This window comes from Atractosteus spatula, chromosome 3 (assembly GCF_055471065.1).
Source record: "Atractosteus spatula isolate fAtrSpa1 chromosome 3, fAtrSpa1.hap1, whole genome shotgun sequence".
Taxonomy (NCBI): Eukaryota; Metazoa; Chordata; class Actinopteri; order Semionotiformes; family Lepisosteidae; genus Atractosteus; species Atractosteus spatula.
The window spans coordinates 35,807,300-35,831,271 of NC_142708.1; the positions used below are offsets into that span (position 1 = coordinate 35,807,300).

Here is a 23,972-nt window from a genome sequence, read left to right on the forward strand (position 1 = left end):
CAATTCTTAAAAACGAAAATATTATAATTGCTTACTTTCGTTGTTTCTAAATAAACCTCTGCAGTTTTTGCGGTTCGCGATTTGTCACCGTTTTCCTGTGTGTTGCTGGAGGACAAGTTTGGGCCTCTTCAGGCGCCGTAGGTTTGGCTGTGTGTTGAAGTTATGGCGTCTTCAATGTCACTCCTCGCTTTGAAACGGGTGTCTTTACTGAACGTAGTAACAAAATCGTTATTGAACTCAACCAGGTAAAGATGTTTTATATGCATTTAGTGTGATAAGTAAAATATGTGTTAAATAATATAACTATAAGAAAGTTGCATGAGCGTTAACTGTTTTTGTACGTGTAACTAGAAACCATATTTTGTTTCACCTGGGCCTTTTCGTTCGTGCCTAAATGCAGTTTAAGATGTAGGTTAAGCTGTTTGATTTTGCATTGTCTTTTAGGTGTAAGTCTGTGTGTCAGATGAAGTGTCTAGAAAGCCATCAGTATTAATGCAAGTGTTACCGTCCTTTCTCTGACTGCATCTGTATTTGTGTGATTCTCTGCATTCGGAGAATAATGCTCTTTTGCTTACTGTGTCAGTGTTATTAATTACTATTAAAGGTTTGACTGTTCCCTGTAATTAAATAGAGATATCTTGGTGAAGGCTTCATTTGTTAACCAAATCTATGTCATATGCGAACATAAGCGAACCAATATTTCTAGTACTTAAGTGTTGGGAATGACTTCATATTTAATGTCTGAATTGTGAAGAAAACAGCACTTATTAATTTAAATCACTGAAAACTAATGTCGATGACTCCTTGAATATCGAAGAATTTAGTCGTGGACCAAAAACGCAAAGATTGTAAGTCGTCCAGGGACACCCACAGAAAAAACTGGGTGCTTACTTTTAATGGGGGGGGTTATGATATTACTAGCTACCTAGTAATAAACACCTTACTAGTATTTATTAATAATAATAATTGCTTACACTTATATAGCGCTTTTCTGGACACTCCACTCAAAGCGCTTTACAGGTAATGGGGACTCCCCTCCACCACCACCAATGTGCAGCATCCACCTGGATGATGTGACAGCAGCCATAGTGCGCCAGAATGCTCACCACACATCAGCTATCAGAGGGGAGGAGAGCAGAGTAATGAAGCCAATTCATAGATTATTATTGGCTGGCTTCTGCAGAATCAACAGCTATCAATCGACAACCGTGTGCTGCGTGATTTATTTTCTATATCACTAAGCTACATATTTATATTTTCATTATTTCTGACCAGGAAAAAAGGTTTCTAAAATCAAAGTGAATCTGTACTTTTGATTTAGTTGTTTTGCATGTGCAACATATAATATTCAAAGCATTTTTTCAGTAAGGCTTTTAAAAAAATAAACACTTTAATCAGTAAAACTTACAATGAGCTAATACTAAAAAGAGTACTGTGGTACTATGCAGAATGTATTAAATGTAGTTAATCTTAAACGGAAGCTTTTTTTCTTTCTAAAAAGAGGTACAGTATATGCCAAGTTAGGTGCAGTGTATACACTCCACTCCCAGGTACATATCTGTGGGGTTTAGCAAAATGCTTCTATTGGCATTGCAACATAGTTGATTGGATTAAAAAAACATTTATTTCATTGTGTTCAAACATTTTATTTCTGCAATGTATCATTTATTTTGTTTTTGTTCTCTTATACAGTATATTAACATTCCATTATAAGCAATACATTAGAGACTGTATTTATTGCTTTGAATCAGAGTTGTTTTGGTTCTTATATTTTCCACTCCCTATTGTAGATATTCTGTTCTTTCAAAATTTCCCAAATAAGAGTCAGAGTACTAAAAACTGGAATTAATTGTCCGAATAAACATTCCAGACAGTGTCATATTTTTTCCCCTTAAAAAGATTCAGACTCGTTAAATGAAAACAAGTTTTCTAATCTATTATAATCTCTGTCTATAATTCTCATGTGGAACTGCATTGCTATCACAGACCACAGCAGCTTATCTCAGTGAGTGACAGACTGCCTAGACACAAAGAGTCTCTTGCCTATGCCAGGAACTTCCACAGAATGGGTAATGCGGTATTCAGACTTCTCATATGGTGGTAGAATCTGTAGGAGTTGTTAATTGTGCCAACCTCTATTCACACTTTCAGAGTTCTTTTAAAGTAGGGATTTAATCCATTGCATGGTAATTTGGAGAGTATTTTGCAAAAACCTATTCTTATTTATAGCAAAAGGGTATTCTGTTTTTTGAAGCACAAATGTTGTCATGGAATAATGGAATATTGGATACCTGTGGTAGATATGTTTTGCAGAACCCTTACTTTTGCCTACATAATAAGAGTGGATGTAAATAAATGTGAATGTCTTATTTTTTTCTATCTTGCCATTAAAAAAACAGAAACGTAAAACAATTCTCATTAAGAAAGTCAAAGTTAAGATTAATTACCCTTAATAGCCTAATTTTGTCTCTCATTTGCCTTGTTCCTTTGCCTTTTGGATATTCAGTCAAGTTTGAAGGAAGCACATCGTGTATTTTTGTACTGTAACAACCCTGTTCTCTGTGGAAGTAGTAGGCCAGATTGCCATATCACCCCCAATTCCAACTCTCAAAATATAAATAAAAAAAATTGAAGTGTTTGGAATGTGAACTTTTAGCTGTTACACCAGTGGAATATTAGTTGATTTTCTTTTGTGTTGCTGCCTGATATGTAATTATAAAGTTACCATTAACTTGACCTTTGAAATAGATAAACATAAGACTAATTTACAAAATTGTTTAAATCTTATTGGTGAATGTCAGTTTGATTTGTAATGTTCTTAAACATGAATTAAACTAATTTCACTGCATTTTAAGTATTGTTTTCTAACCAGTGCTGTTAAACCAGTATATAAACAAAGAATTGTAAGCTTCATGGATTCTGAAACACTTCTGAAAACATTCTGAAACTGTACGGTTTGTTCAGAATTGGTAGAAAGCTTTTTGAAAATGCTTAAGTCCCTTACATATTCTGTATTTCCCAAGCATTGTGCACTAGTTCAATAAACATTGAAACAAAAATAATACACACTGTTGTGGTAACTAGTTAACCTCATCCGTGTTTATTTGAATCTGTCTCAATGTTCCTTTATCTAGGGACTGGTGTTTGGTTAGAATTAAACTGTCCTGGATGTGTTGGAGAGCTGTTTGTGTGAGCAAATAACTTCCTGCTGTTCCTTATCTCCTTGGTTTGCACATGTGATAATCTGTTCTTTTAAGTTCTATTACTATTTAAAACAGTTTCAAATTGTAAAAAATTAAATGTAGTACATATTAGTTTCAAGTTGATTCAAATTCCAAAGATATTATTTGCATACACAAGGTAGATACTCATTTAACATGCTGTACTTTAGCTTTATTAAGGCAAGTGAATAAATGTCATCAATTTTCAGTAGAGTAAAGAAAATAGCTCTGATAATTTTGTTTATGACTGTACGTATTGCATGTATGTTGCGTAGGAAAGACACTTCTCCAATAGCAGCATGGCTTGCCATCTGCTAGTGGTAAAGGATATTGGAAAAATTAAAGCCGCAAACAGAAGAAAATGAGTTATGAGATTGGTACAGGAAAACGTTGCTGGTCTAAAATGACCATTTTACAAGTTTATTTTGCATTACAAGTTTATTTTTTATAATAGTTCCTTGATATGGAATCAACAGTTATTGCTGGGACTCTCACAGTGCTCTGGGAGAAGAGAGGACTGTGCCCTCTTTTCTCTGAAACATAGAGTACACCTCCTGAGCTGTCTGCTTGCTATTTACACTGTGAGCCCCAGCAAGTGTTAGCTTTAATTTGCCTGTCAGGTTCTCCTTTCACGACTGCGAATTTGCTAAACCCTTTTGGAAACAAGCTCAGAAGCCTGAGATGGGTGGTCTTTTCCCTAGCCCTTCAACCAAAAAAGCACATTTTTAAAAAGTTCTTTCCAGCTCCCGGATCAATCGAATTTAAGGATCTTGCCAGCTTTCACCATGGTGAGGGCTTCTTTCTTGAGGCCAAAATTGCAGTTTATTATTAGGCTGTTATCAGTAGTGGAAATAGAAAGTCTTCCATGGGGTCAAAAGGGGATGTTTCAACCCAAGTTTCATTGCTCTAGCTATCAAACTTCTCTTGCTTACAAGATGGACTGTGTGCTGACATACTGGATCTCCATGTTACATTTCTGGAAGACAAGAAGTCTTGAAAACTTTTTATGGACTAGATGTTGATTTTTGTAAGGTGTTAAACAGGAAAAAAAACAAAAATAATTTATACACCAAGTCAGATGCAGGCATTATTGACTAGAAGTCTATCATGTCCCTATATGTTAGAAAAGTAAACATTAAATTGAGGTTTATTTAAATGGCCTGCTATAATATACACAGCAAATGATTAGTGGAACTATACAGTGATTTTTTTCTAATTATTTTAAAATAATAAAACTAAAATTTAGACTTGTTACCATTATGTGATGTTCTCTATCTCCCTGCAGAGATCTTCCTCAAAGCTGGCAATACTTTCACTGAGAATGATCCCATTGCTAGATGGTGGTTTGGGCCTCATTTTTAATTATCAGCCTCTGTGAACATCATCATCAGGTGCACCTAGAAAGCTTTACTTTCTGGGACATTGATGACATTGGTGGATTGAGCAACCTCTGGACTTTATATCACAGACCATTATGAGTTTCCTACACTGTTTGATACATGTGTGTTGCACAACAGTGATTATCAGCATGACAGATTGTGACTCATTTCAAAGACGTGCTGTACAGAATACAACACTCTGGACACCAGCTTGCCCTCAGCTCACAAAACATGGAAAATCCAACCTTTCATTGCTTCTGTATGAAGTTTACAGCTGTGTAATTTAGCTTAATGAGGAAATTTTCTTTGAAAAAAAATTGGCTGTCCATTTTCACAAATACATAGGCCTAATATTTCTGGTTTTTGACACAGTCTAGAGAATTCATCCCATTACTGTTGTTTGAAAGGCCTCCTTCCCCTTGGTGCTGGTTCATCTTCAGCTCAATCATTATTTCTAAAATATCTTGCCATCTTCACCTTGAAGTGAATGGGAAACACAAAGCCTGCTATAGTTTTATCTGTGGTAACCCCTGCTAGAATGCTACATGCTTTTTTCACCCAGTTTGTGACAGAAACTGATGTGGTGTTTAAAGATCAGTCAGAAATGGTTGGAATAATAACCAAGTAAAACACAGGTCCTTCTTTAATTTCCACACCTTAGTGAACAAGGACTTATCTCCAAAGTAACTTAGCCTCTATATTTTCCCTTTTTGAACAATGGTGACCAGTTTTTGCTATTCCTTTTAGTTCATCATTTAATTTATCATAATAGAAATATGTGGATTGTCAGTCATTACTTTGTTTATTCAGCATATTTTAATTGGGAGGAAAAAGGTATGTACTGGATCACTAGAATGACTAATGAAATTTTAAACTGATGGATTTTGATTAAAGAATTTTTGTCATTGTTATGTTATATACTGCAACAGTTAATGAAAGGGTTTGCCATCACCAGTCATGTTTTTGACTGGATTTAGAGTGACTTCATGCACCTATTCTCTGTCTTCTGAAGATGGATTAAAAACAGAGCAGAGGATCCAGCAGGAATAGAAAACCATGGAATGTCTTCTACTTGGAATCTATACAGGTCATCGTGTCCTTAATGGCATCTATAAATCCTTGCAATTCATTGCATTTTGTACACTTCTTGCGTGAATTATCTTAAATAGCTGGTGGATTTTGTAAATGTTTTGCTAACTGTGAAACTTGCCTTGTCATGTGACTCCTTTATTTAAATCTGGCAGTTAAATGATGTCTTTAATAAGATTGTATTAATGTTGTCTACTGCCTGTTATATAGAACCACTGTTACCTGCTGTATTTTTATGTAGAAGTCCCTACATCTTGGTCATAGTAGTGCATATTGTGTTCATGGGACTCCTATCCGAGGTCAGAATGAGCTTTGCTGTGTATTGTACATTGAACTAAGCTACTGTTCTGGGTGAATCTTGTGTCCAGGAATGCTGCTGATTTGGTTTACAGTTTGAAGATAATTGTCCTGAAGACAAAGGATCACAGAGGACATATGCAGGAAAAACTACTTGCTAATTTTTTTCTTGGTGATAACACTTGAAAGGAGTTGACTGTGGACTAGTATTTTTGTGAATTTTTTCAAACGATTTTTTAAAATTCACTAAAGACTAGGATATACAAAAACACCCATCATAAGTAGTTCACCTACTGCTGTTTCATGTTCAAGTCCATTATTTCTGATTTTTCAGACAGAATTCCCCTTTAGAAGATTAAATCCAAAGTCTATTAAAGCGTAGATTTGTAAATTGTTGAAACTGTGAAGGACAAAGATTTTTAAATCAGTTATTTGATGTTTGAGTCCTTCAAATCTTCATCTGCAAGCCCACAAATGCTTGATTTAAAAACGGAGTCTATATCCTTCAGAAATCATGGTACTTTCATTATGAATCCTTTTCTGTATGTTGTCTGTTTAAAAATATAGTATATCTTCTAATTCATTTTTAGATACTTGAAATCACTCTAAATTAGATGCCTTTCAGGCTTGATTATCTTTACTTAATCATTTGCAATTTGGAGTTTATTTCAGCCTTACATCCAAATCTTGGGGTAAGCAAACTAGTGTAATGGATCATTCAGATGCTGGCATCATCCCACATACTGGTGGTATATTAGACCGTGAAGGGGATCCTCCTGCTTTTTTCTGTTGTTTTTGCTCTAACAGTTGTAATGGAGTTCTATTTATTTGTTACCACATTATCCCTAACATTTCCAAGAGCCGCACTGCATTTTCTTTCTGAACTTTAAAATCCACTTTGCTTTGTGAGGTTCCACAAATTGCATCTTTATAAAAAGAATACCTTAACTATTTCATTTGCAATGAAATGTCATCATAAATGTTTATACAATAAGCTGCTAAAATGCTTGACTTAAATTCCATGCTGCAGTTCCCTCTTTGCTGTCAAAATGCTAAAAGAACTTGTTTCCAAAGTATTTGTAAGTGTTAATTTAGGGCCTGTTATAAGGAAGTTTTTGAGCGCTGAGCAGATAAGACCTGTCAATGGGAGGAAAGTTTCTCAGAAGATCAGATTAGAATCAAAGCAAAATGTGTCACTGTGTAGGTATGATTTACTAGTGCTGGTTTATCCTAAAAGCTTCTGGTTTTTCATTGTTGGGAAAGCTCTTCATTAAGTGTTTTTGACAAGACCATGATTCAAAGCAGAACATTTCCACATTTTATGGCATAATCTGAACTTCCGTAATGGATAACGGAACAATTGATATAAGGTATTGCCTTATTTGCACCTCTGTTGGCATCTAGCGAAAAGTTGGCTTTATTTTTTTTTTTAAAAGAGAACAAGAGAACATAAAACAATCTATAACATTAAAAAATACAGAACGTGAAGAGCTCACTACAAAAGGAGGGATGGGGGGCTAATCAGACGGATTTCGATCAAAGAAAAAATATTTCCAAATGGTTTTTGAGTGAGGCTCTTTTTAAATGGAGTTGATTGTTCATCTCATAAATCTACTCATTTATACAGTATTTATCTAGCTGGCACTTATATCCAAATCAGTTTACAAGTTTCAGATATCTCATTTTCTTTTTATTTAAACATTTTGGGAAGCATTTATGCATATGCATTTACTCTGGATTAAACTATGTGGTCCAATGGTACAACAGCACCGACCTAAAAATAAGAGCTTTAAAATTAAATTACGGGTCCAAATAGATTTTAAACATATACAGTAAGTTTTTTCTTCTTTAGTGATATGGCTTCAAGAGATTATTTAGTTAATCACTGAGATAACTTGCATAACCTGAAGAGTTTAGCGCTTTGAGATTTTTAATTTCTTAAGACAAAAATTAACTTGCGGCCAAGTGCCCCCCACAATTTTATTAGACAGTCTGTTTTTATAATCTTAATGTATGCCACTTTTGTTTAACTAAATTAGTGTCTCTCTTTCTTTGATTTCTGTTGGTTCAATCTCAATTTCTAAAACCTGAACATTTCATTAAAGATTATTCTTTTCATCCTGTTAAACATTTCTCAACACAAAAAGATCATTTCAGAGTTCTGTATGAGGTTTGAAAGCATTTCAGTAGCTTTAAAATGGTTCATTATTAGACATCATTGTAGTACAAAAGTTTTCTTTTCATCTGGTTTTCATTTGGAGTCTTATGCTTAATGATGGGTTAAGTATAAAAGCCCCCATTCTGTAAGCAGGTGACATTTGAGTTTCCTCTAGCCTCTAGGATGTGGTTCTCAAAACCTTTAACTGCTGTGTGCTTGATAAAAATAAATACATCTTTTTATTAGTAATAGTTTTATAAACTGCAAAATATATTAGTTTCATTGATACTACAGTTGTATTCCATCTTGTTGATTGTTGATGTGTAAGGTTTTTTTCTAACCTTGGTTACCTTTTAGTTTAACTTACTGAATATTTGCTAATTAGAACCCAGAGCCTTTATGGGACTAAAAGAATCCCACAAATCTTTCCCTAAAGAATGCAAAATATTAAAATATTAAAAATTCACATTACAGCTGTTCGTTAAGAAACGTTTCCCTCAGCTGGATGTATGCCATGCTCGGATTCCACCACCCTGGACTGGCCAAGGCCTTTAATGACACTTTGCTGAGAAAAGGTCCAAAGAAAGTTTCTTTGGCTCGAGCGCTTTATTTTCTGTTTGTGACAATCCAGCTACTGTACATTTGCACAGAGCAGCACAGTCCTTGCCACTGGCACTTTCTCTGTGACAGTGGGCCTGTGGGCTGACATAAAGTGCAGTCTGTTGTTAACTGGTCAAATGGGAGCCTGCCAGAAACTTAGCAGACAGAGCTAATGGGGGAGAAAAAAGGATTTCCATGCCTTCCACCCTCCTTCCAATTTTTTTTTCTCCTTTAAGACGGTTATTATTAAAGTAACGGGTTTATGTAAGTTTCGGTTTCTCTGGTATTTAATGGGTTGTAACTTTGTTTTGCAGGTCAGCAAGCACATCAGGATGGAGGCTGGCACAGAACCCAGCACAGGATACGCAACTCATCACAGTTGATGAGAAACTGGTAAGATCCTTTATGCATCACACACCAAATCTATTGTGCCTGAAGCACAGAGTGCAGTTGCACGAAGCATTAATTGTATGCTGAAATGTTCAACCAGCATCAACTGAACCACACAGTTAATAGAATCTATACGTTTGGTTAACGTGGAAGTTCTAAAGAGCTGAGCACAAGCAAAGTTTAAAAAGAGGAGGCCTGAGGGACAGTTTTTATCCGTTTGTACTCAAATGTGCTGCTAGAGGAGGATGACGGAGTAATTGGTGTTGAAAAACATAGTTTGTGTCAGTTGATCACAGTTGTGACCTCTCTTGACCAGCAGTCAGTTTCTAATCTCTATTACAGTTATCTGTAAGTTAACCTTCAGAACTTCTTATCTGTTTGGGGGTCACTGTGAGAACATTTTGAATAGTAAGTTCCAGAGGGGCTTCAGATGGAGAGAAAGAGAAAACATTCTTAATTTATATCTTTAAAAAAAGATAGTATGTAATGTGGTGTTTGCCACATTTATATTGTAATATACACTTTGATTTTTCAGTAGGTGCCATAGTAAAGTATATATAGATAAATTTAACAACCCACTTTTAAATGGTTGTTGTGCTACAATAATAGGTCTTTATTAGGTTTACTAAAGTTTATTAAGCTTCATTAAACATGTTCCTATATATAACATTTAAAGATAATATTCTAGTCCTTTGTATTTGTTGTTTTAAAAAAATAATATTCTAGTCTAGTTCCTTTAGACTTATCAATATGTGAATACGAAAGAATTTTCCTATTTTGCTTTGAATATGTTTTATCTAGCAGAAATAAAACCAGAAGTGGATGTTTTAGTTTTGGAAAGGCAGATTTCTTTCAAATTGAAAGTTTTGTACAGTAAACCTGTACAGTTTACCTGTATAAGTTTGTATGAATTAGGTCCTGAAACCTTTCAGGCTCTCAAGCACATTAACATTTGTCAGAACACCATTTACTCGAGGTGTTTAAAACAGTGTGGAACACATTACGTGCTATTGGGAGTCAGGCTGTGCCATCTGCACTTTTGAACCTGAACAGAGTACTCCTCAAATCTTATTTCTTGAGATTGAAGGAATATACAGAGAAGAGTATAAGGATTGTTCTATATAGTGCGCATCTTGAAATACCTGATTATAAAACCTTTTAAGTGTGTGGGACAGATATATAGAGTGAAAAAGTGACATACATAAACCATACATTATGCTACACAAGATATACAAATGCAGTACTACAAAACTAGAATAACTGAAATTTCTTAAATTTGTGTTAAGTAACTTTGTAGCTGTACTGCATCACCCTGTACTGTATTGTGTAATGTAGAAGTTCCAGCTGTGGGACTCTGGCATTTATTAAATATTTACAAAATTCTACTGTATGTGATAACCCTTGCAGTGAAACATCTTTATTGCCAAAAGTTAATTATCGGTGTAAGTATATATGTGTGGAGTACTCTTGGTTTTACCATGCACAGACTACTGTCTCTGCAAAAAGAAATTAAGACTGTTTGCCTGTCACACACAGGCTGTATTCCTGGCCAGAAAACACAAATCTAATATTTTAGAAGAGAACTGAAGCAAAGCATAGTTAAAAAATGTATAGTTATGTTGAATGATCCCATTCTTTGTAACCCTTAATTTATGTTAGGAAAAATTTCAAGCAATGTGAAAATGAATTTTGTTTCAAACAACATTCCTCTAGAATTTCAATATAGAAACCTTATTTGTTCCCATGAGTGGTCGAATATAAAAGTTGATCATTAAGATGCCATGAAAGTGTCCTTCTTGTATGCATGTTATCGGCACATCTTTATCGCACTGTTGAAATGTGTTGTCAAGCCATTGTGTTTAGATCTGCGGTCTGTCAGGTGACATTCACAATTCCAGTGGTGTGAGAACCACTCCATTTCTTACTGCTCAGAATAATCCTGTTGTTTTACAACGGATCTTGTATAAGGAGATTTTTGTCTTGATGGGTTAGTAGTATAATAAAAATAAAGAAAAAAATCTAACGTATTTCAAAGGCCTCTGCAGTAAGCCCTCAGGAAAAACATGAAATCTAAGCAAAAGAACTAGACAGAATACATCAATATTCAGTAGACAATTACACATCATAAAGTCTATGGGAATGACATTTTAAACAAGTAGACAAGATATGAAAACAGAAACAAGGGAGGTGTATTGCACAGTCTAGTTGCATAGCAGGTAAAAAACTCTGTGATTCCACAGATACTCTGTGAAATCTAGTCCTTGACAAAATGTATCAGGAGGTCAGATATACTGTACCTCAAAAAGTCAACAACATCTTAACATGTATAAAAATGTCAGGAAACTAGTGTAAGGTTTTTAAGGTTTTCTGATGACAATATGTTTATCAGAAAGAGTCCAATTCGGAATCCCGGCTTCTGAATTTTGAATATACTGCTGATTTTGGAAGATGTTCTTTGAGGCCTGACGCGAAGGGCATTGCAGTAGTTTAATCCGGATGAAACAAAATAATTTATTAGTTTCTCTGCAGTTGGAAAAAGCATGACCCCAAGATGAAAGTAAAATACCATAACAGTATGCTGTGTATTTGGCTCAAACGTTAGTTTATGTTATAAATATAATCCCCAGATTTTTCATTTTAACACAAAACTCAGTTTGGGTACCATCAATAACCATGTTTAGACAATCTGATTTTCATAGTTTATGCGGAGAACCTAGTAACATGACCACAGTCTTCTCACTCATCAATTGCAAAATTTGCTGCATATGTATTTTAACATCACCTATGCAATTTGTAAGAAACTCCCATGTCAGCTTTGGCTTGTAAGTATATCTGAGTTTGGTCATCATAAAGGTGGAAATTAATACTATGACTTCAAACACGATAGGAGATAATTCCATGAATATTCCCATCTTTTATAAGATTTCCACAGCATTTCCATTACCCACATCTCTGTTCTGAAAATACTAATAATCAGATTTAGTTGGGTGAGAAACAGACTGGTCTCAGTGCTCCAGTCTTTAGAACCAGAATCAGATGCTATTGTGAGCTCTAATCTCCCTGCACTATGAAGTAAAAGAGAAAAAGAAAGAAGCCATGAGATGTCATAAAGATGGTGATAAATATGGTGTTATGTTCAATCCCTGCTTAAAGAAAACGTGTACACATACATCTGTGTCAAAAAAGGAAAATGATAATGTAATTGATCTTTTAAATAATTTTGTTGTACAACATGTTTCTTTCATGTAGATTTGTTTGGTTTGTTGTGTTTGAAATGAGTGAGGATATTGCAGTTTCTCTTTCTGAGCTGTCGGTAGAGTGGATATGGCAAACGGGGAATCCTGTTTTCATTCATGCTGCATGATAAGGAAGATCAATTACTGGCTTCAAAAACATAAGTAAATACTGATGTGTACATTGTGTACTACCGGTCCCTAAATAGAATGTTTTCCTGGCAGTCTTTTTTGTGGAAGAAGCTCAAAATAACAGTGTCACATTAATGAGCAAGTTGTTGTACATGAAATGACATAAAGAAAACATTCTTCATTTTACAAGCCAGTACTTTAAAAAAAAAGCATCAGGTATACAATTGATTAATAAAACCATTAGTGTTTCCTATTCCAATCCTTCTGCAACATGTGTTGAGATTGTTTTAATAAAAGGATCTAAATATGTGGATCTAGGGCATGTACAGTGCTGTTACAGAACTGATAAGTCCATGTGTGAATGTGTTTGCCATAACATTTTTGTACCAGTTTTCAGCAGTAGATGCCTAGAAGATTTTGGAAAATACTATAGATTTCACTTGTTTGATGGTACCATTGATGTGAATGATGGAAGTTGTATAAAAACAGCCAAATCTTCATAAAGATCCCTTTTTTAACTTCCATAACTTCCATCAGAAATAGGTTAGTAACTTCTCTGCCCTTTCTCTTTTTCGTTTTTCGTTTTAGTCATCGTGTTACATTTGGTCCATTAATCATTTGATTTAAAGGCTGTTAACCAAACGTATGTTTATTTGTTTGTATTGTGTGGTGTGTATATCGATTTTAAGAAAGTTTCCAACATTATTATCTGGTATACCAGTCATATGGCAGGTGTTCAGTTGATACCAGCAGAAAATAGTTTGGTTTCACAATATTTAATGTCAGAAAAAATAAGTTAGCTGGTTTGCTGGCTTTAATATGCAGTGGGGTTCCTTTTCAATAAGGTAAATTATAATCAATGGATTGAAAAAGTAAATATTTGGAAAAAGCTTTTGAACCCATGTTTGCAGTCCCTTCTTACTTGATAGTGAACTCTTCAATATTATTTATCATATTGCATCATGCATGTTATTTTTCATTTTTTCCTAGTTGTGTTTCTTTAATATGGTCAGAATTGTATGTACCACCAATGTACAGGTTTACTGGAAGGTACTACAAAATGATACCTACACTGCCTTATAGATTCACATCCCTGAAGAGGATCAACATATTACATTAGAGAAAGACTTACAGATTTGATGTGTCCTTTTGGAAAAACTTCAAAAAATCTTAACTTTGCAGAGCAAAAATGTATTTGTAATAATTTTAAGATCCAGAAAACATGAAGGCACATTTATAAACTTCTGTAGTTAGTATTTTGTAAATCCTTCCTGTAGCAAACCATAATTTCTTGGCGCTTCTGAGGCATCATCCAGGTAGATCAGCAGTAGATCCTTTAGACTCTTGGTTTCCATTTGTGAAATACCTTCTCGAGTTCAAACCACAGATGTTCGATTGTATACATGTCTGGACATTGTGTCTCAATGGTGAGTTGAGAACTTGTCCGTTTTCCCTCCTCCCATATTTCACAGAGGACATGACTTCTTTTTCAGTGTCAGCTACACCTCTTCACACTTTTTTTTTTGTCTCCTCTTCTGGGGTTCGCCCTTGAGAAGAGGATTTTTCTGTCGCCTGTCCATGAATTCTATCTTTATCCAGGCTGCATTCAATGGTAATTTCCGATACTTTGTATCCTTATGATGTCAGTGTGTACTGGAGGTCTCCAGCTTTTGCTTTTGGATTGACGGTTGCCTCCCAAACCACTTGTCTCACTACCTGTTGTAGTAAGATATATTTGCTTCCTCAACTTGACAGGGTTACCATTGTACCACATAGCTTAAATTTCCTAATAAGCACACCAGAGTGAAAAGATTTTTGTGGATTCTATGCCAACAGTTTTTGAAGGGCACTCTGACCTTAACCACTATGATGCATGTTACCACTGAATGGGAAGCGTTAGGATGCCTGTATACAGTTCTTTACATGTCTACAGCCTGTATACAGTTCAGCGCTTACATTGTACTTCAGAAGTGTTGGATTTTATTTAAATGACTACTTGGAATAAATGTCACCTTTTTGGGGTTTTTTTAGAATTCAGTTTTTGTATTACTGAAATAACTGCTTTGTGCAATGCTATTACAATTACAGTAACATTTTTAGACTTGCTTTAAGCACCATGCATTAATCAATCCTTAACTCATTTAGTTATATAATATTTCTTGTTCCTGTTTTATCAGGTGTATGAATATATCTGGAGAGCAGTGTATGTAATACTTATTATGGGAGAAAAAAATGAATTTAAAGTTTTGCTGTTCAGTACTTCAGTGAATATACAGTGCTACCGCAAAAAATGAGATCTGGGTAGATAAATCCATAATTAAAATGTTATTTCCAATAAATGACAATGTTCTGTATGGTATCAGCCCAAGGACATGTCTGTCCTTGTGTGTTTAGCTGTAAGTATAGGGTGGTAAAGGTTTTGCTATGGTTTGGGCTATGCTTTTCACCCCTTTGTCCTGTTGCCATTGCAGTAAAGACTAAAACAATGCAATTCAGGTTTTTCCATGTACAACTATTTTTTAAAATTTGTTTGGACTTCTGTGAGTGTATAAAATAGATATAAGCACATTGATTTGATATTGTAGTTGAGGGTTTAGACTTACAATTTAAAAAATCTCCTGCAACGAGACATGGAGAAAAGTGCTATCAAGGCTGTAGTGCATTTGTCAGGTATGGAGTGATGTTCATATGGTCATACAAACAGAGGAACTATTGATAAAGACAGAAATATTTCGGTTATCACAGGAATATGGAACACGCCTCTTCAGTTAAGACCCTTAAGATATACAGAAGTAAAGAAAGGGGTGCAGGTGGAAATACTTTCTGAACAACTTATGTCATTGGTATAGTACGTTGCTTTACTCCAACGTTCTCCATAATCATCGTCAGCATTTGGTTTGATAATGATTAATTGATTTCCTTGACCAAGAATTTCTTCACTAAAGCTGGTTAGACATTTCTTGTGCTTATATATATTGTTACACAAAATGTAAATCCAGTTATATATTTTTTTCTGTAGAAAACCTTTCTGAAGTATTTATACATCTAGAAGGAAAATAATTGAATTGTTGAGGAATATCATTCATTCTAACTGCTTTTTATGTACCAGGAGTAATAAAATCAGTTTGTGGTATATCAAATTATAGCAATTAAAGACCTGCGTGATTGCAGCTCAGTCCCCAGTTCCCCTTCTGGTGCCTGCTTCAGCTTGCTTTTGTTAGTAATTACTGTTTGATTAAGCATGCTGTGCTGTTAGAAAGCCTAGTTCATTGGCCAGTGATACAGAGCTTTACACGGAATGTCTGCGGGCAGTTAGTTATCCAGTTAGGCAGAAAGGAGGAGCCTTTTGGAGCTGAACGGATGGTCCAAATAAAGAAAACATAAGAACCTTAACTGCTTGTGAAGCCTTTTATAGAGCTTGTCTAAAAGCACTTAGATTTTAACGAGTTTGAAGGGAGAGAAAGGGGGGTTGCAGACGATGGGTGTGGGGGGCGACGTATTGAACAGGTATATGAGTATTCAGGGCACGTCTCTTTAAATGCCAGCTTGCTGATTTGGCATGCAGCGACTGTCCAGTCTGTTTAGTACTGTTTCATCTCATTATCAGCACAATACTTGTCATTGCCAAGGCAAATAATCTGATTTTGCCAGCCGCCAAACTAAAATCTTATTAAAAAAAAGTTGTAGATTCTGGGTCAGGCCTCCAATAATTTATCTCTTGCACATAACAACATTTAAAAAAAATAAAAATATTAATTTTTGTGCAGTAGATCATAATGATGAATCTAGATGTTATTTCAAATGCTGTACTTTTTACTACAGGGCAAATATCCTATCGTGCCCGCATTTACATTGCCACTCATGTCTAAGTAAAGTTTATTTCGCACCCTTGCACCAAACCCTGAGAGTTTTTGTTAGTGGAGATGGATGGTATCCATGAAAATAAAGCAAAGGCTTGATTTTGTCCAGGGCATTTTAGTAAGAGAAGTTAATAAGGTTTCCCAAAGTGCGAATTCTCCTGTTGAGGCTGCAGGGAGGCGAAGGAGGAGTAGCTGTGAATTGGTTTGTATTAACCCTCCCTTCTTCCCCCTTTACACACACATCTCAAGTGTCTGTTTTGTCTGGGCTTCTCTCATAGGCATTCTTGTGCAAAAATTTCAAGGCTTCAGTCTGGAGCACTGGGTCAGAGGATATGCCTCTTTGAAGGCGTAGACAAGAGGCTTTATGTATTATCCACTAAATAGTATTTCATTTACTTAACACTCAAGAGAAACTAACCTTTAAAGAACCCTTCAGTACTAGCCGCTTTGTACCAAGTGAGGAAGGGGGTATACATTCACTGTAGACCACAGAATGTTTGCTCTGTGAAGCAGATTTATCCCAGATTTTAACTTTTTCTCTTAAAGATGTCTTTTACATGCATATACCTGTTGGGTTTCACTGTGCCCACGCTCAGAACGTCATGTTTGTACAATACTGTTTAGCTCCCTTAGCAACAATAAAGTGCTAATAAAGTGTTATTATATTTCAGCATTGGCTGGCATATAAAAAGTTTTTTGAAGAATGTAAATTGCACTTCATTATACAACAGGGTTTATGTGTACTGTATAATATATACAGCACCCCAAGCTTATAGTAGTACTTTAGCTATTTTTTAAACATAGTTTTAGAAGTGTTAGTGTTAAAGTAATCAATACCAGTGTCTAATGGAACACAACAGGTTCAAAAGTTCCTCAATTCTGACATGGTTATTTATAGTGGGAGCAATATACTAATTTTGTCATATGAATGCTGATGACCTAATAACATAAAAGTTATGTATAGCCATTCTCACAAGTGTGATAAAATTAGTACCGTACAACTTCCCGTGGAGCATGCTATTAATATGACAGAACTTTAATGATTTTTAAAAGGTCTGGTGAAAAAGTTCATTATTGTTTCACCAGTGTTGGGAAAGGGAAGCGTTTTGTCATTGGTGATACTCCGAATTGCACAATCCCAGGCACTGAAAAGTTTTGCACAGTAAGATGTCCACCCAGTTAGCATTTAGTACCGAGGGCAATGAAAAAACATGTGCACTGTAATTCAGTGTCTTCATAAATGCAGTCTTATAACAATTGTTATTTATATCGAATATTTTTCAACCCAAGAGCTCCCAAAGTACTTTACATATAGAAGGGCATTGACGTCAGATACCTAGGTAACGGGTGACATGTAAAGACCATTATATGCATGCATGAATTTTGGCGTAACTTTAGTTAGGTTATGTTATACCTGCCTAAAGTGGAATGTAGCCAGGACACGAGGTTAACACTCCTGCTACTCAGAAAAGATCTTTACTAAATACTCAGGACCCTGGTTTATTCTATCCTAATGATCACACCTCCTACCATACCTTGTCTTCTGTCACTGACGCCCCTTAGGGCGTTGCTGTGGAAATTCTGCCCAAGAAGAAGAGTGCCACTTACTGGTCCACTAAAAGTTTTTCCTTAGAATTCTCCAATCCCAGTTGGACCAAATCCAGCCTAGTTTACATTCTGGGGTATGCTGATATCGGGCTATAAGGTGCTAACATTACTCTCATGTTTATTAACATTGAATAAGAAAAAGCAGATAATTTGTCTTGATGTTGAACAAAATTTGATCTGGTTTTCAGAAAATGTATTAGTTTTGATATGAAGATTTCTCATAGTTCAGTCTGTGTGGACAACATTATTAAGTTATGAGTAGCATTATTTATGAAGTTCATTTTTAAAAATTGTGTTCACACCGGTCTCTTCTGTTAATTCTGCCATACCATTTAAGATGAATGTGTTAATTTAATTCAAATGGTCACATGCATACTGAATAGTTAATAGTTGTCACCTGAAGAAGGCTCCACGGCCGAAACGTTGTGTTCTCTTTCTTCTTTTTTTCAGCATGGAATAAACCTATTACTTGTTCCTGAATAGTTATAGTTAACTATAGTTACCAAATCTTATTTGCGGTAATGGATGCCTTTTTGTGGGACTTGCTAAACTAGTACTCCTGTATTATGAATTACGTAATTCCTGTAAACAAGTCTGAAAGTTTCTAAACTTTCTAAATATTTTCTTTCTTTGTGTCTTTTGCAATGTAACATTTCACACTTGGCATATTACCATGTGTTGCTTTTCCTTAGAATGAACTTTTCATTTATAGAATGGAGAGTAACACAAATTACACCCACTGAAAAAGGAAACAGAAAAGTATGTTTATAGAATTATCTTGAGATACTGTAGCCCTAAAAGATCATTCTCCACAAAAGATTGTAGAAAAGAGATGCTTCTTTTAATGTAATATAAAGATGTCATTTAAGATTTAATCATAAATCACTACTTTTCTTTTTAATAGAAAACAATTTGATACTGTCTTGATAAATATAACATGAGAATTGCCTTTAAGGAAGACCTGTATTATCTGTGTTATTCTAATGGAAATGCCCTATCTAAACTAAAAGCAGTGTTATTGCTGTCTTTCCTTAAATAGTCATACATTTTACTGGAATTAATAATTTAGAATGATTTAGCTCATAGATACCAACATGATCCCCCAGTAGTGTGCAACGTATTTTAGCAGATACTGTACTGTTTTCTGTTATGTGCAACAGTATCCAGAATAGCCATATTATCTTTATTTTACTCATTGTTGTTACTGAAGCTATTCAACTGGTACTAATTAGTGTAGCTATCTCAATTCAAATAAGCTAAAAGGACAAGGTATGTGTTGAATGAAGTTGTGAAGCTGTTGCAGTCAAAGTTAGACATTAGATTATTTGAGATGGATAAGTAGGACTCTTGCTTCAATGTAGGCTGAGCTTTAACATAGTCAAGTATTGTGCTCCACAACTGGCATTCACACATGGCTGTACTGAAACAGAGTAAAACGTGCTGTTCATGTTTGGTGGCTCTGTGAAGTTTTTGTTTTCAGCACCACAGCTTTCTGTCTGATCTGCTATCCAAGAGTCACAATATCCTAAAAAAGCAATTTCTTTATGCATCTTTCTAAACAAACCTTCCACTACATATAAACAAGTAAAGTATATCAATTGGCACCTAAAAGCAAAATGTGAGACTGTGAGATTAAAGATTTTGACTGTCTGGTTTTGAGTGAAGGAGATTTATTGTATTAATAATTATATAATTATTATAGAAGGAGAGATGGAGAAGTGAATTGACAATGTAAAATATTTGCTAGTAATGAAAAAGTATGACTTTTTGTCGTAAACTACTAAAAAATATACTATTTATAATTTATTCTTCAGTGAACTTCACGGCATAAATTCTGACAGATTGTGTGTCTTTTAGTGTCTTTGGCAGTAAAGTTGGCAATGTCATCATTATATGCTGTAGTTTTGTGGAGAATTTGTAAATCTACAAAATGTTACTAAGCTATGGGTTTGTGTGAACTAACTTCATGGTTTATAAAGTTGCTTAGCCTGTTGGTCAATCGACAACATTTTAAAAACACTTGTAATATCAACTTTTCTTGGATTCAAAATAGGTTGTTTTTGTTATTTTTAGACCTACCCAGGCTTGCAAGAAAATGGAACTTCTGACCTTTACAGTACAGCAGATACAATTATTTTATTTTTTCACATTCCCCAAAAATTGTTTTTGAGGATTGTTAGGAATCAATAAAAGTTAGTTGTTATTATTTTAAAAATGTGAATGTGAGTTTTCCAAATACCTATTGGCTTGCTTTAATTTTTGTTATAGTTCTATAGACTCTAATGTGTTGTGAGCATAGCATATTACAGAGTGAGATCTCTCGTACTTTATATGTGATGTGGTGTAGTAATTTAAGGACATGCAATAATAGTATGCTATAAGGATAGTATGCTATAAATAAATTTTACTGTCTATTATCTAAAACCAAAATGTGTCTTCTGAGCAAAAATGTTATGCAGCAAATGCTTTCTTGGGATCTCCTAGAACTTTTGATCATTTCTAGTTTGATCTAATTGCATTATATTTATAATGCTTTACTAAAGTCATCTTCAGACATAGTATGTTCTTCCTGTTAAAGGGTCTGCAGCTGTTAAAACATGGTCCAATATGTCACAAGAATATTATTGATTCTAGAATATGAGAATGAACAAGCAGGTCTGTCTGGGTGGAGGAAACTCTCTTTCAGCTCTGATGTTGTGGAAATCATCAAATATAAAGCAGAGATATTATTTATCCATCATATTTTATTGTGAAACTGCCCCTGATGTCTTCTGAAGCCACCTTATCTATGACAACAGTGGCTTCCCAGTTAGTTCAGTTGAATTAATTGAATGTGTTGCATTTTGGTCACTGTATATCTGACCAATCTAACTGCTGTAGACTTTATTTTGCTGCAATTCGATTTATAGTTGCTCCAACAACATCACATGTTGCAGCACCTCTCATACGGTAGATCACTAAGTAGCTTTGGAAGAGGTGCACTGCCACACTGTCTTGTTGCATGTGGTTTGAAATCACACTTACATGTTCATAAAAATTGCCATTGTTATTGTAGTAGAGAAATGGATGCCAGGTTGCTTGATCATCATTCCAGTAATACTCAGAAATGTTCTGTATATTCACATTGTTTTTGGGATTAGCAAAACTGACTGTTGATTGGCATTGGAATCTTGGGTTGTAAGTCACAAATCTGCTGAACATTTCAATACTTCACCATTTTCTGCAGTATTGATTTGTTGGTCAATGCCCATTGTTTGTGCTGGATCTCATTGATCATGCTCGTCCAGGCTATGTTGAACAGCATCTTCCAAAGAGGAGAGCTGGTCATAGAATACACAGCATACTGCAAATTACATTTCATAAGAGCAAATAAGATGATTGTTTGATGATGAGCATACAAGACAGTGACTGTAAGACAAGTTATCTCCAGTAGTTGCGGAGATGGAGTCTTTGCTCCAGTTGTCATTACCTTCACATGGAGTACAAATGCATATCGAGTGACTGTTTGTTATTCTAGGAAGCAAGCACACATTCTTTAGGCCTTAAGCCAGAAGATGGTTTATGTTTATTCTATGTATCTGTAAAACCCAGGTAAACCTCCTTGCACAGTAGTAGTAGTTGCGTGTATGCTTGTCTCTGTGAAGGAGGATATAATTCTTTTACCCTGTCATCATTCTGTTGATTGTCATTTCTGGAACTATTTTCCATTGTGTCAGATGATAATCTACCAGACCTTGGTTTTGTAATAGTTAGAATCCCTCATTTCTGACCAGGAGTTTGGGCTTCTCTAACAATGAAACTAAGTCCAAACTCCTTTATATATTCTCAGTGGTCCAGTTTTTTGGCAGTAGTGATAGTATGAAGCTGTCTCTTTTTTCCGTACACGATATGTATCATTTAAATGACTGAGAATATCTGTGCCACAGTGTTTCACTGCTGGGAGTTTGGTGTACTAGGGAGGCTTTTTAAACAGGTCTCAGGGAACAGACACACTTAAACACCTTAATGGCGGTAAAAAGTGGCGCTTATTGTTGAAGTGCATGGAGAGCTTGTAAGCCTGTTTTTTTGTTTAAACCTAGCTCTGACTCTCCCATCTTGTCTGAACCTGCTAACCTCTTATAGTCTGTAGTTCAAATGATACAACTGATCCATTTAAGTTTCCACAGCTACATTTGGCTGTAATCTTACTAACCTTTTTAATGTCTCATACTGTATGTTGGCTTCTCAATGAGCATTCATTGAGCTTTTTAAGCTCTTAACCAGCCAAATTGACACCTGGATCTCCATGAAGGTCCAGTTGACTCATACACATCACACACATGAGCAGTAAACACGTTTGCAGTATTAGTTTGAGGGTGCTTTCAAACATCTGGAAGTTTTAATAACCTAGTACCTTTCTTATGCATTTTGAAAGGGTCACAGCAGCAGTGGTTCTTCTTAAGCCTGCAGAAATCTTTTCCCATTGCTGAGAATCATTAAGTATTCTAGAACAATTTTTACCTCCGTATCTTTCAAAGGTTCCAGTGATTTTTCTTCAACAGTCTAAGCACTGCTGAAGTTCTTTTATTTGTAATGGCAAGGAATGGAAAACCAAAGTATTTTAAGTTTTCTGCATGTGATGAATAACAATTTACTTTGAATCATATAATTGTTCATATCTTAAAATTATTAGAACCCATTTTGTAGTTTGTATGCCTGTAAATTAGTATTTTGACCATAAGACTTGAGAAATTAAAATATGTTTGCAACATTCATTTTAAAAACATTGCAATAATTCTTTTGAATAAAATTTAAAATAAGACAGTAATATTAATAAATACCTAACAAACCCCTAAGACACTAACCCCTATTGGAGCATACAAAGAGGTTTAAAATGACTCTCTCTATAACATGTTGAACTAAAGTTACAATTTCTTCAAGGGTGGTTCTTCTAAGAAGGCAAAAAATACTATGTTATCTCAAAATGTAATATGAAATTTTGTCCAAGTCTTTAAGAAATGTCAGGTTGTTTTCATACAAAATGTCCCCAGCTATATATGTATGGAGAATCCCTGTGCAGGTGTGTCTGTGTTGAAATTTTAGATTTTACATATCATAATATCCCAGCAGCCTCATAGACCTATATTAAATATGACTTTGTTTAACATTTTCTTCAACTGTAAATTCTGTAAATTAAAAAAAACTGACAAGCACAAGCTACAAATTCTGTACCAAAACACACCAGTGCATTATTAGATAAATGATAAATCTTTTGGTAAAATGCTTATTTTGTGATTTTTTGATAATTCCACACATGAATATTTTTCTTTATTGAAAGAACATGGAGAACATTATTGAAGAGAACATTTTGTGCAAGTGATCCAGAATGTCTTATAGCTCACTCTTAAAGCAGACGTTTGTAAAGACTTAAAACATTTTGATCAATTAGGCAGGTTAAATGGGCAAATTAAGTTAAAAATGTCTAACTGTAATCATTAAAATCCTTTTCCTATTTTATTTAAAATGATGTCCGAACTTCTTAATTGAACAAATAGTGTGCTTCTGTAACCCAAACAAAATTATTTCACTTCTTTAGAAATTCATAATTGAAGAAAGGCCCATGAAACCTGCTGGATTTTGGCTCTCCAGGAAATCCTGTTTGATCAACCCTGCAAAAAGATTGAATTCATGATGTTGGTGAATTGCAAGCTTCACAGTTATCACAGTCACAATAGTGTGATTGGTCTCGTCAACTGAAATAAAATTACAAACAATTCCTGTTATATACTAAAAGGTATATTAGTTGACACAAAGAGAACTGTTTTGATATAAAATAAGACTGATTGAGGATTTCGAATGAGTTGGAGTTTGTGTTCAAATCCATGGTCAAATGTGAAATGGATTTTCAAGTATTAAAATTTTAATAAATAAATAACATTAAAATGCTTTTGCAAGCTTTGTATTAAGTTCCATGCCCAATGTAAATAAGGCGGCAGAGTCATGCATTCCTGTCTGTGTGATTCAGG

General features: G+C 34.9%; 1 protein-coding gene across 1 annotated transcript in view; it reads left to right on the forward strand.

Moving 5' to 3' along the window:
* The first annotated feature begins 130 nt into the window (after window positions 1-130).
* ndufs4 (NADH:ubiquinone oxidoreductase subunit S4) overlaps window positions 131-23,972 on the forward strand; it is a 45,277-nt gene continuing 21,435 nt past the window's right edge. Inside the window, exons 1-2 of the mRNA XM_088910906.1 lie at window positions 131-245; window positions 9,059-9,137. Of these exons, the coding sequence (XP_088767032.1) occupies window positions 163-245; window positions 9,059-9,137 (162 nt within the window). The 5' untranslated portion in view covers window positions 131-162. The remainder of the gene's footprint in view (window positions 246-9,058; window positions 9,138-23,972) is intronic.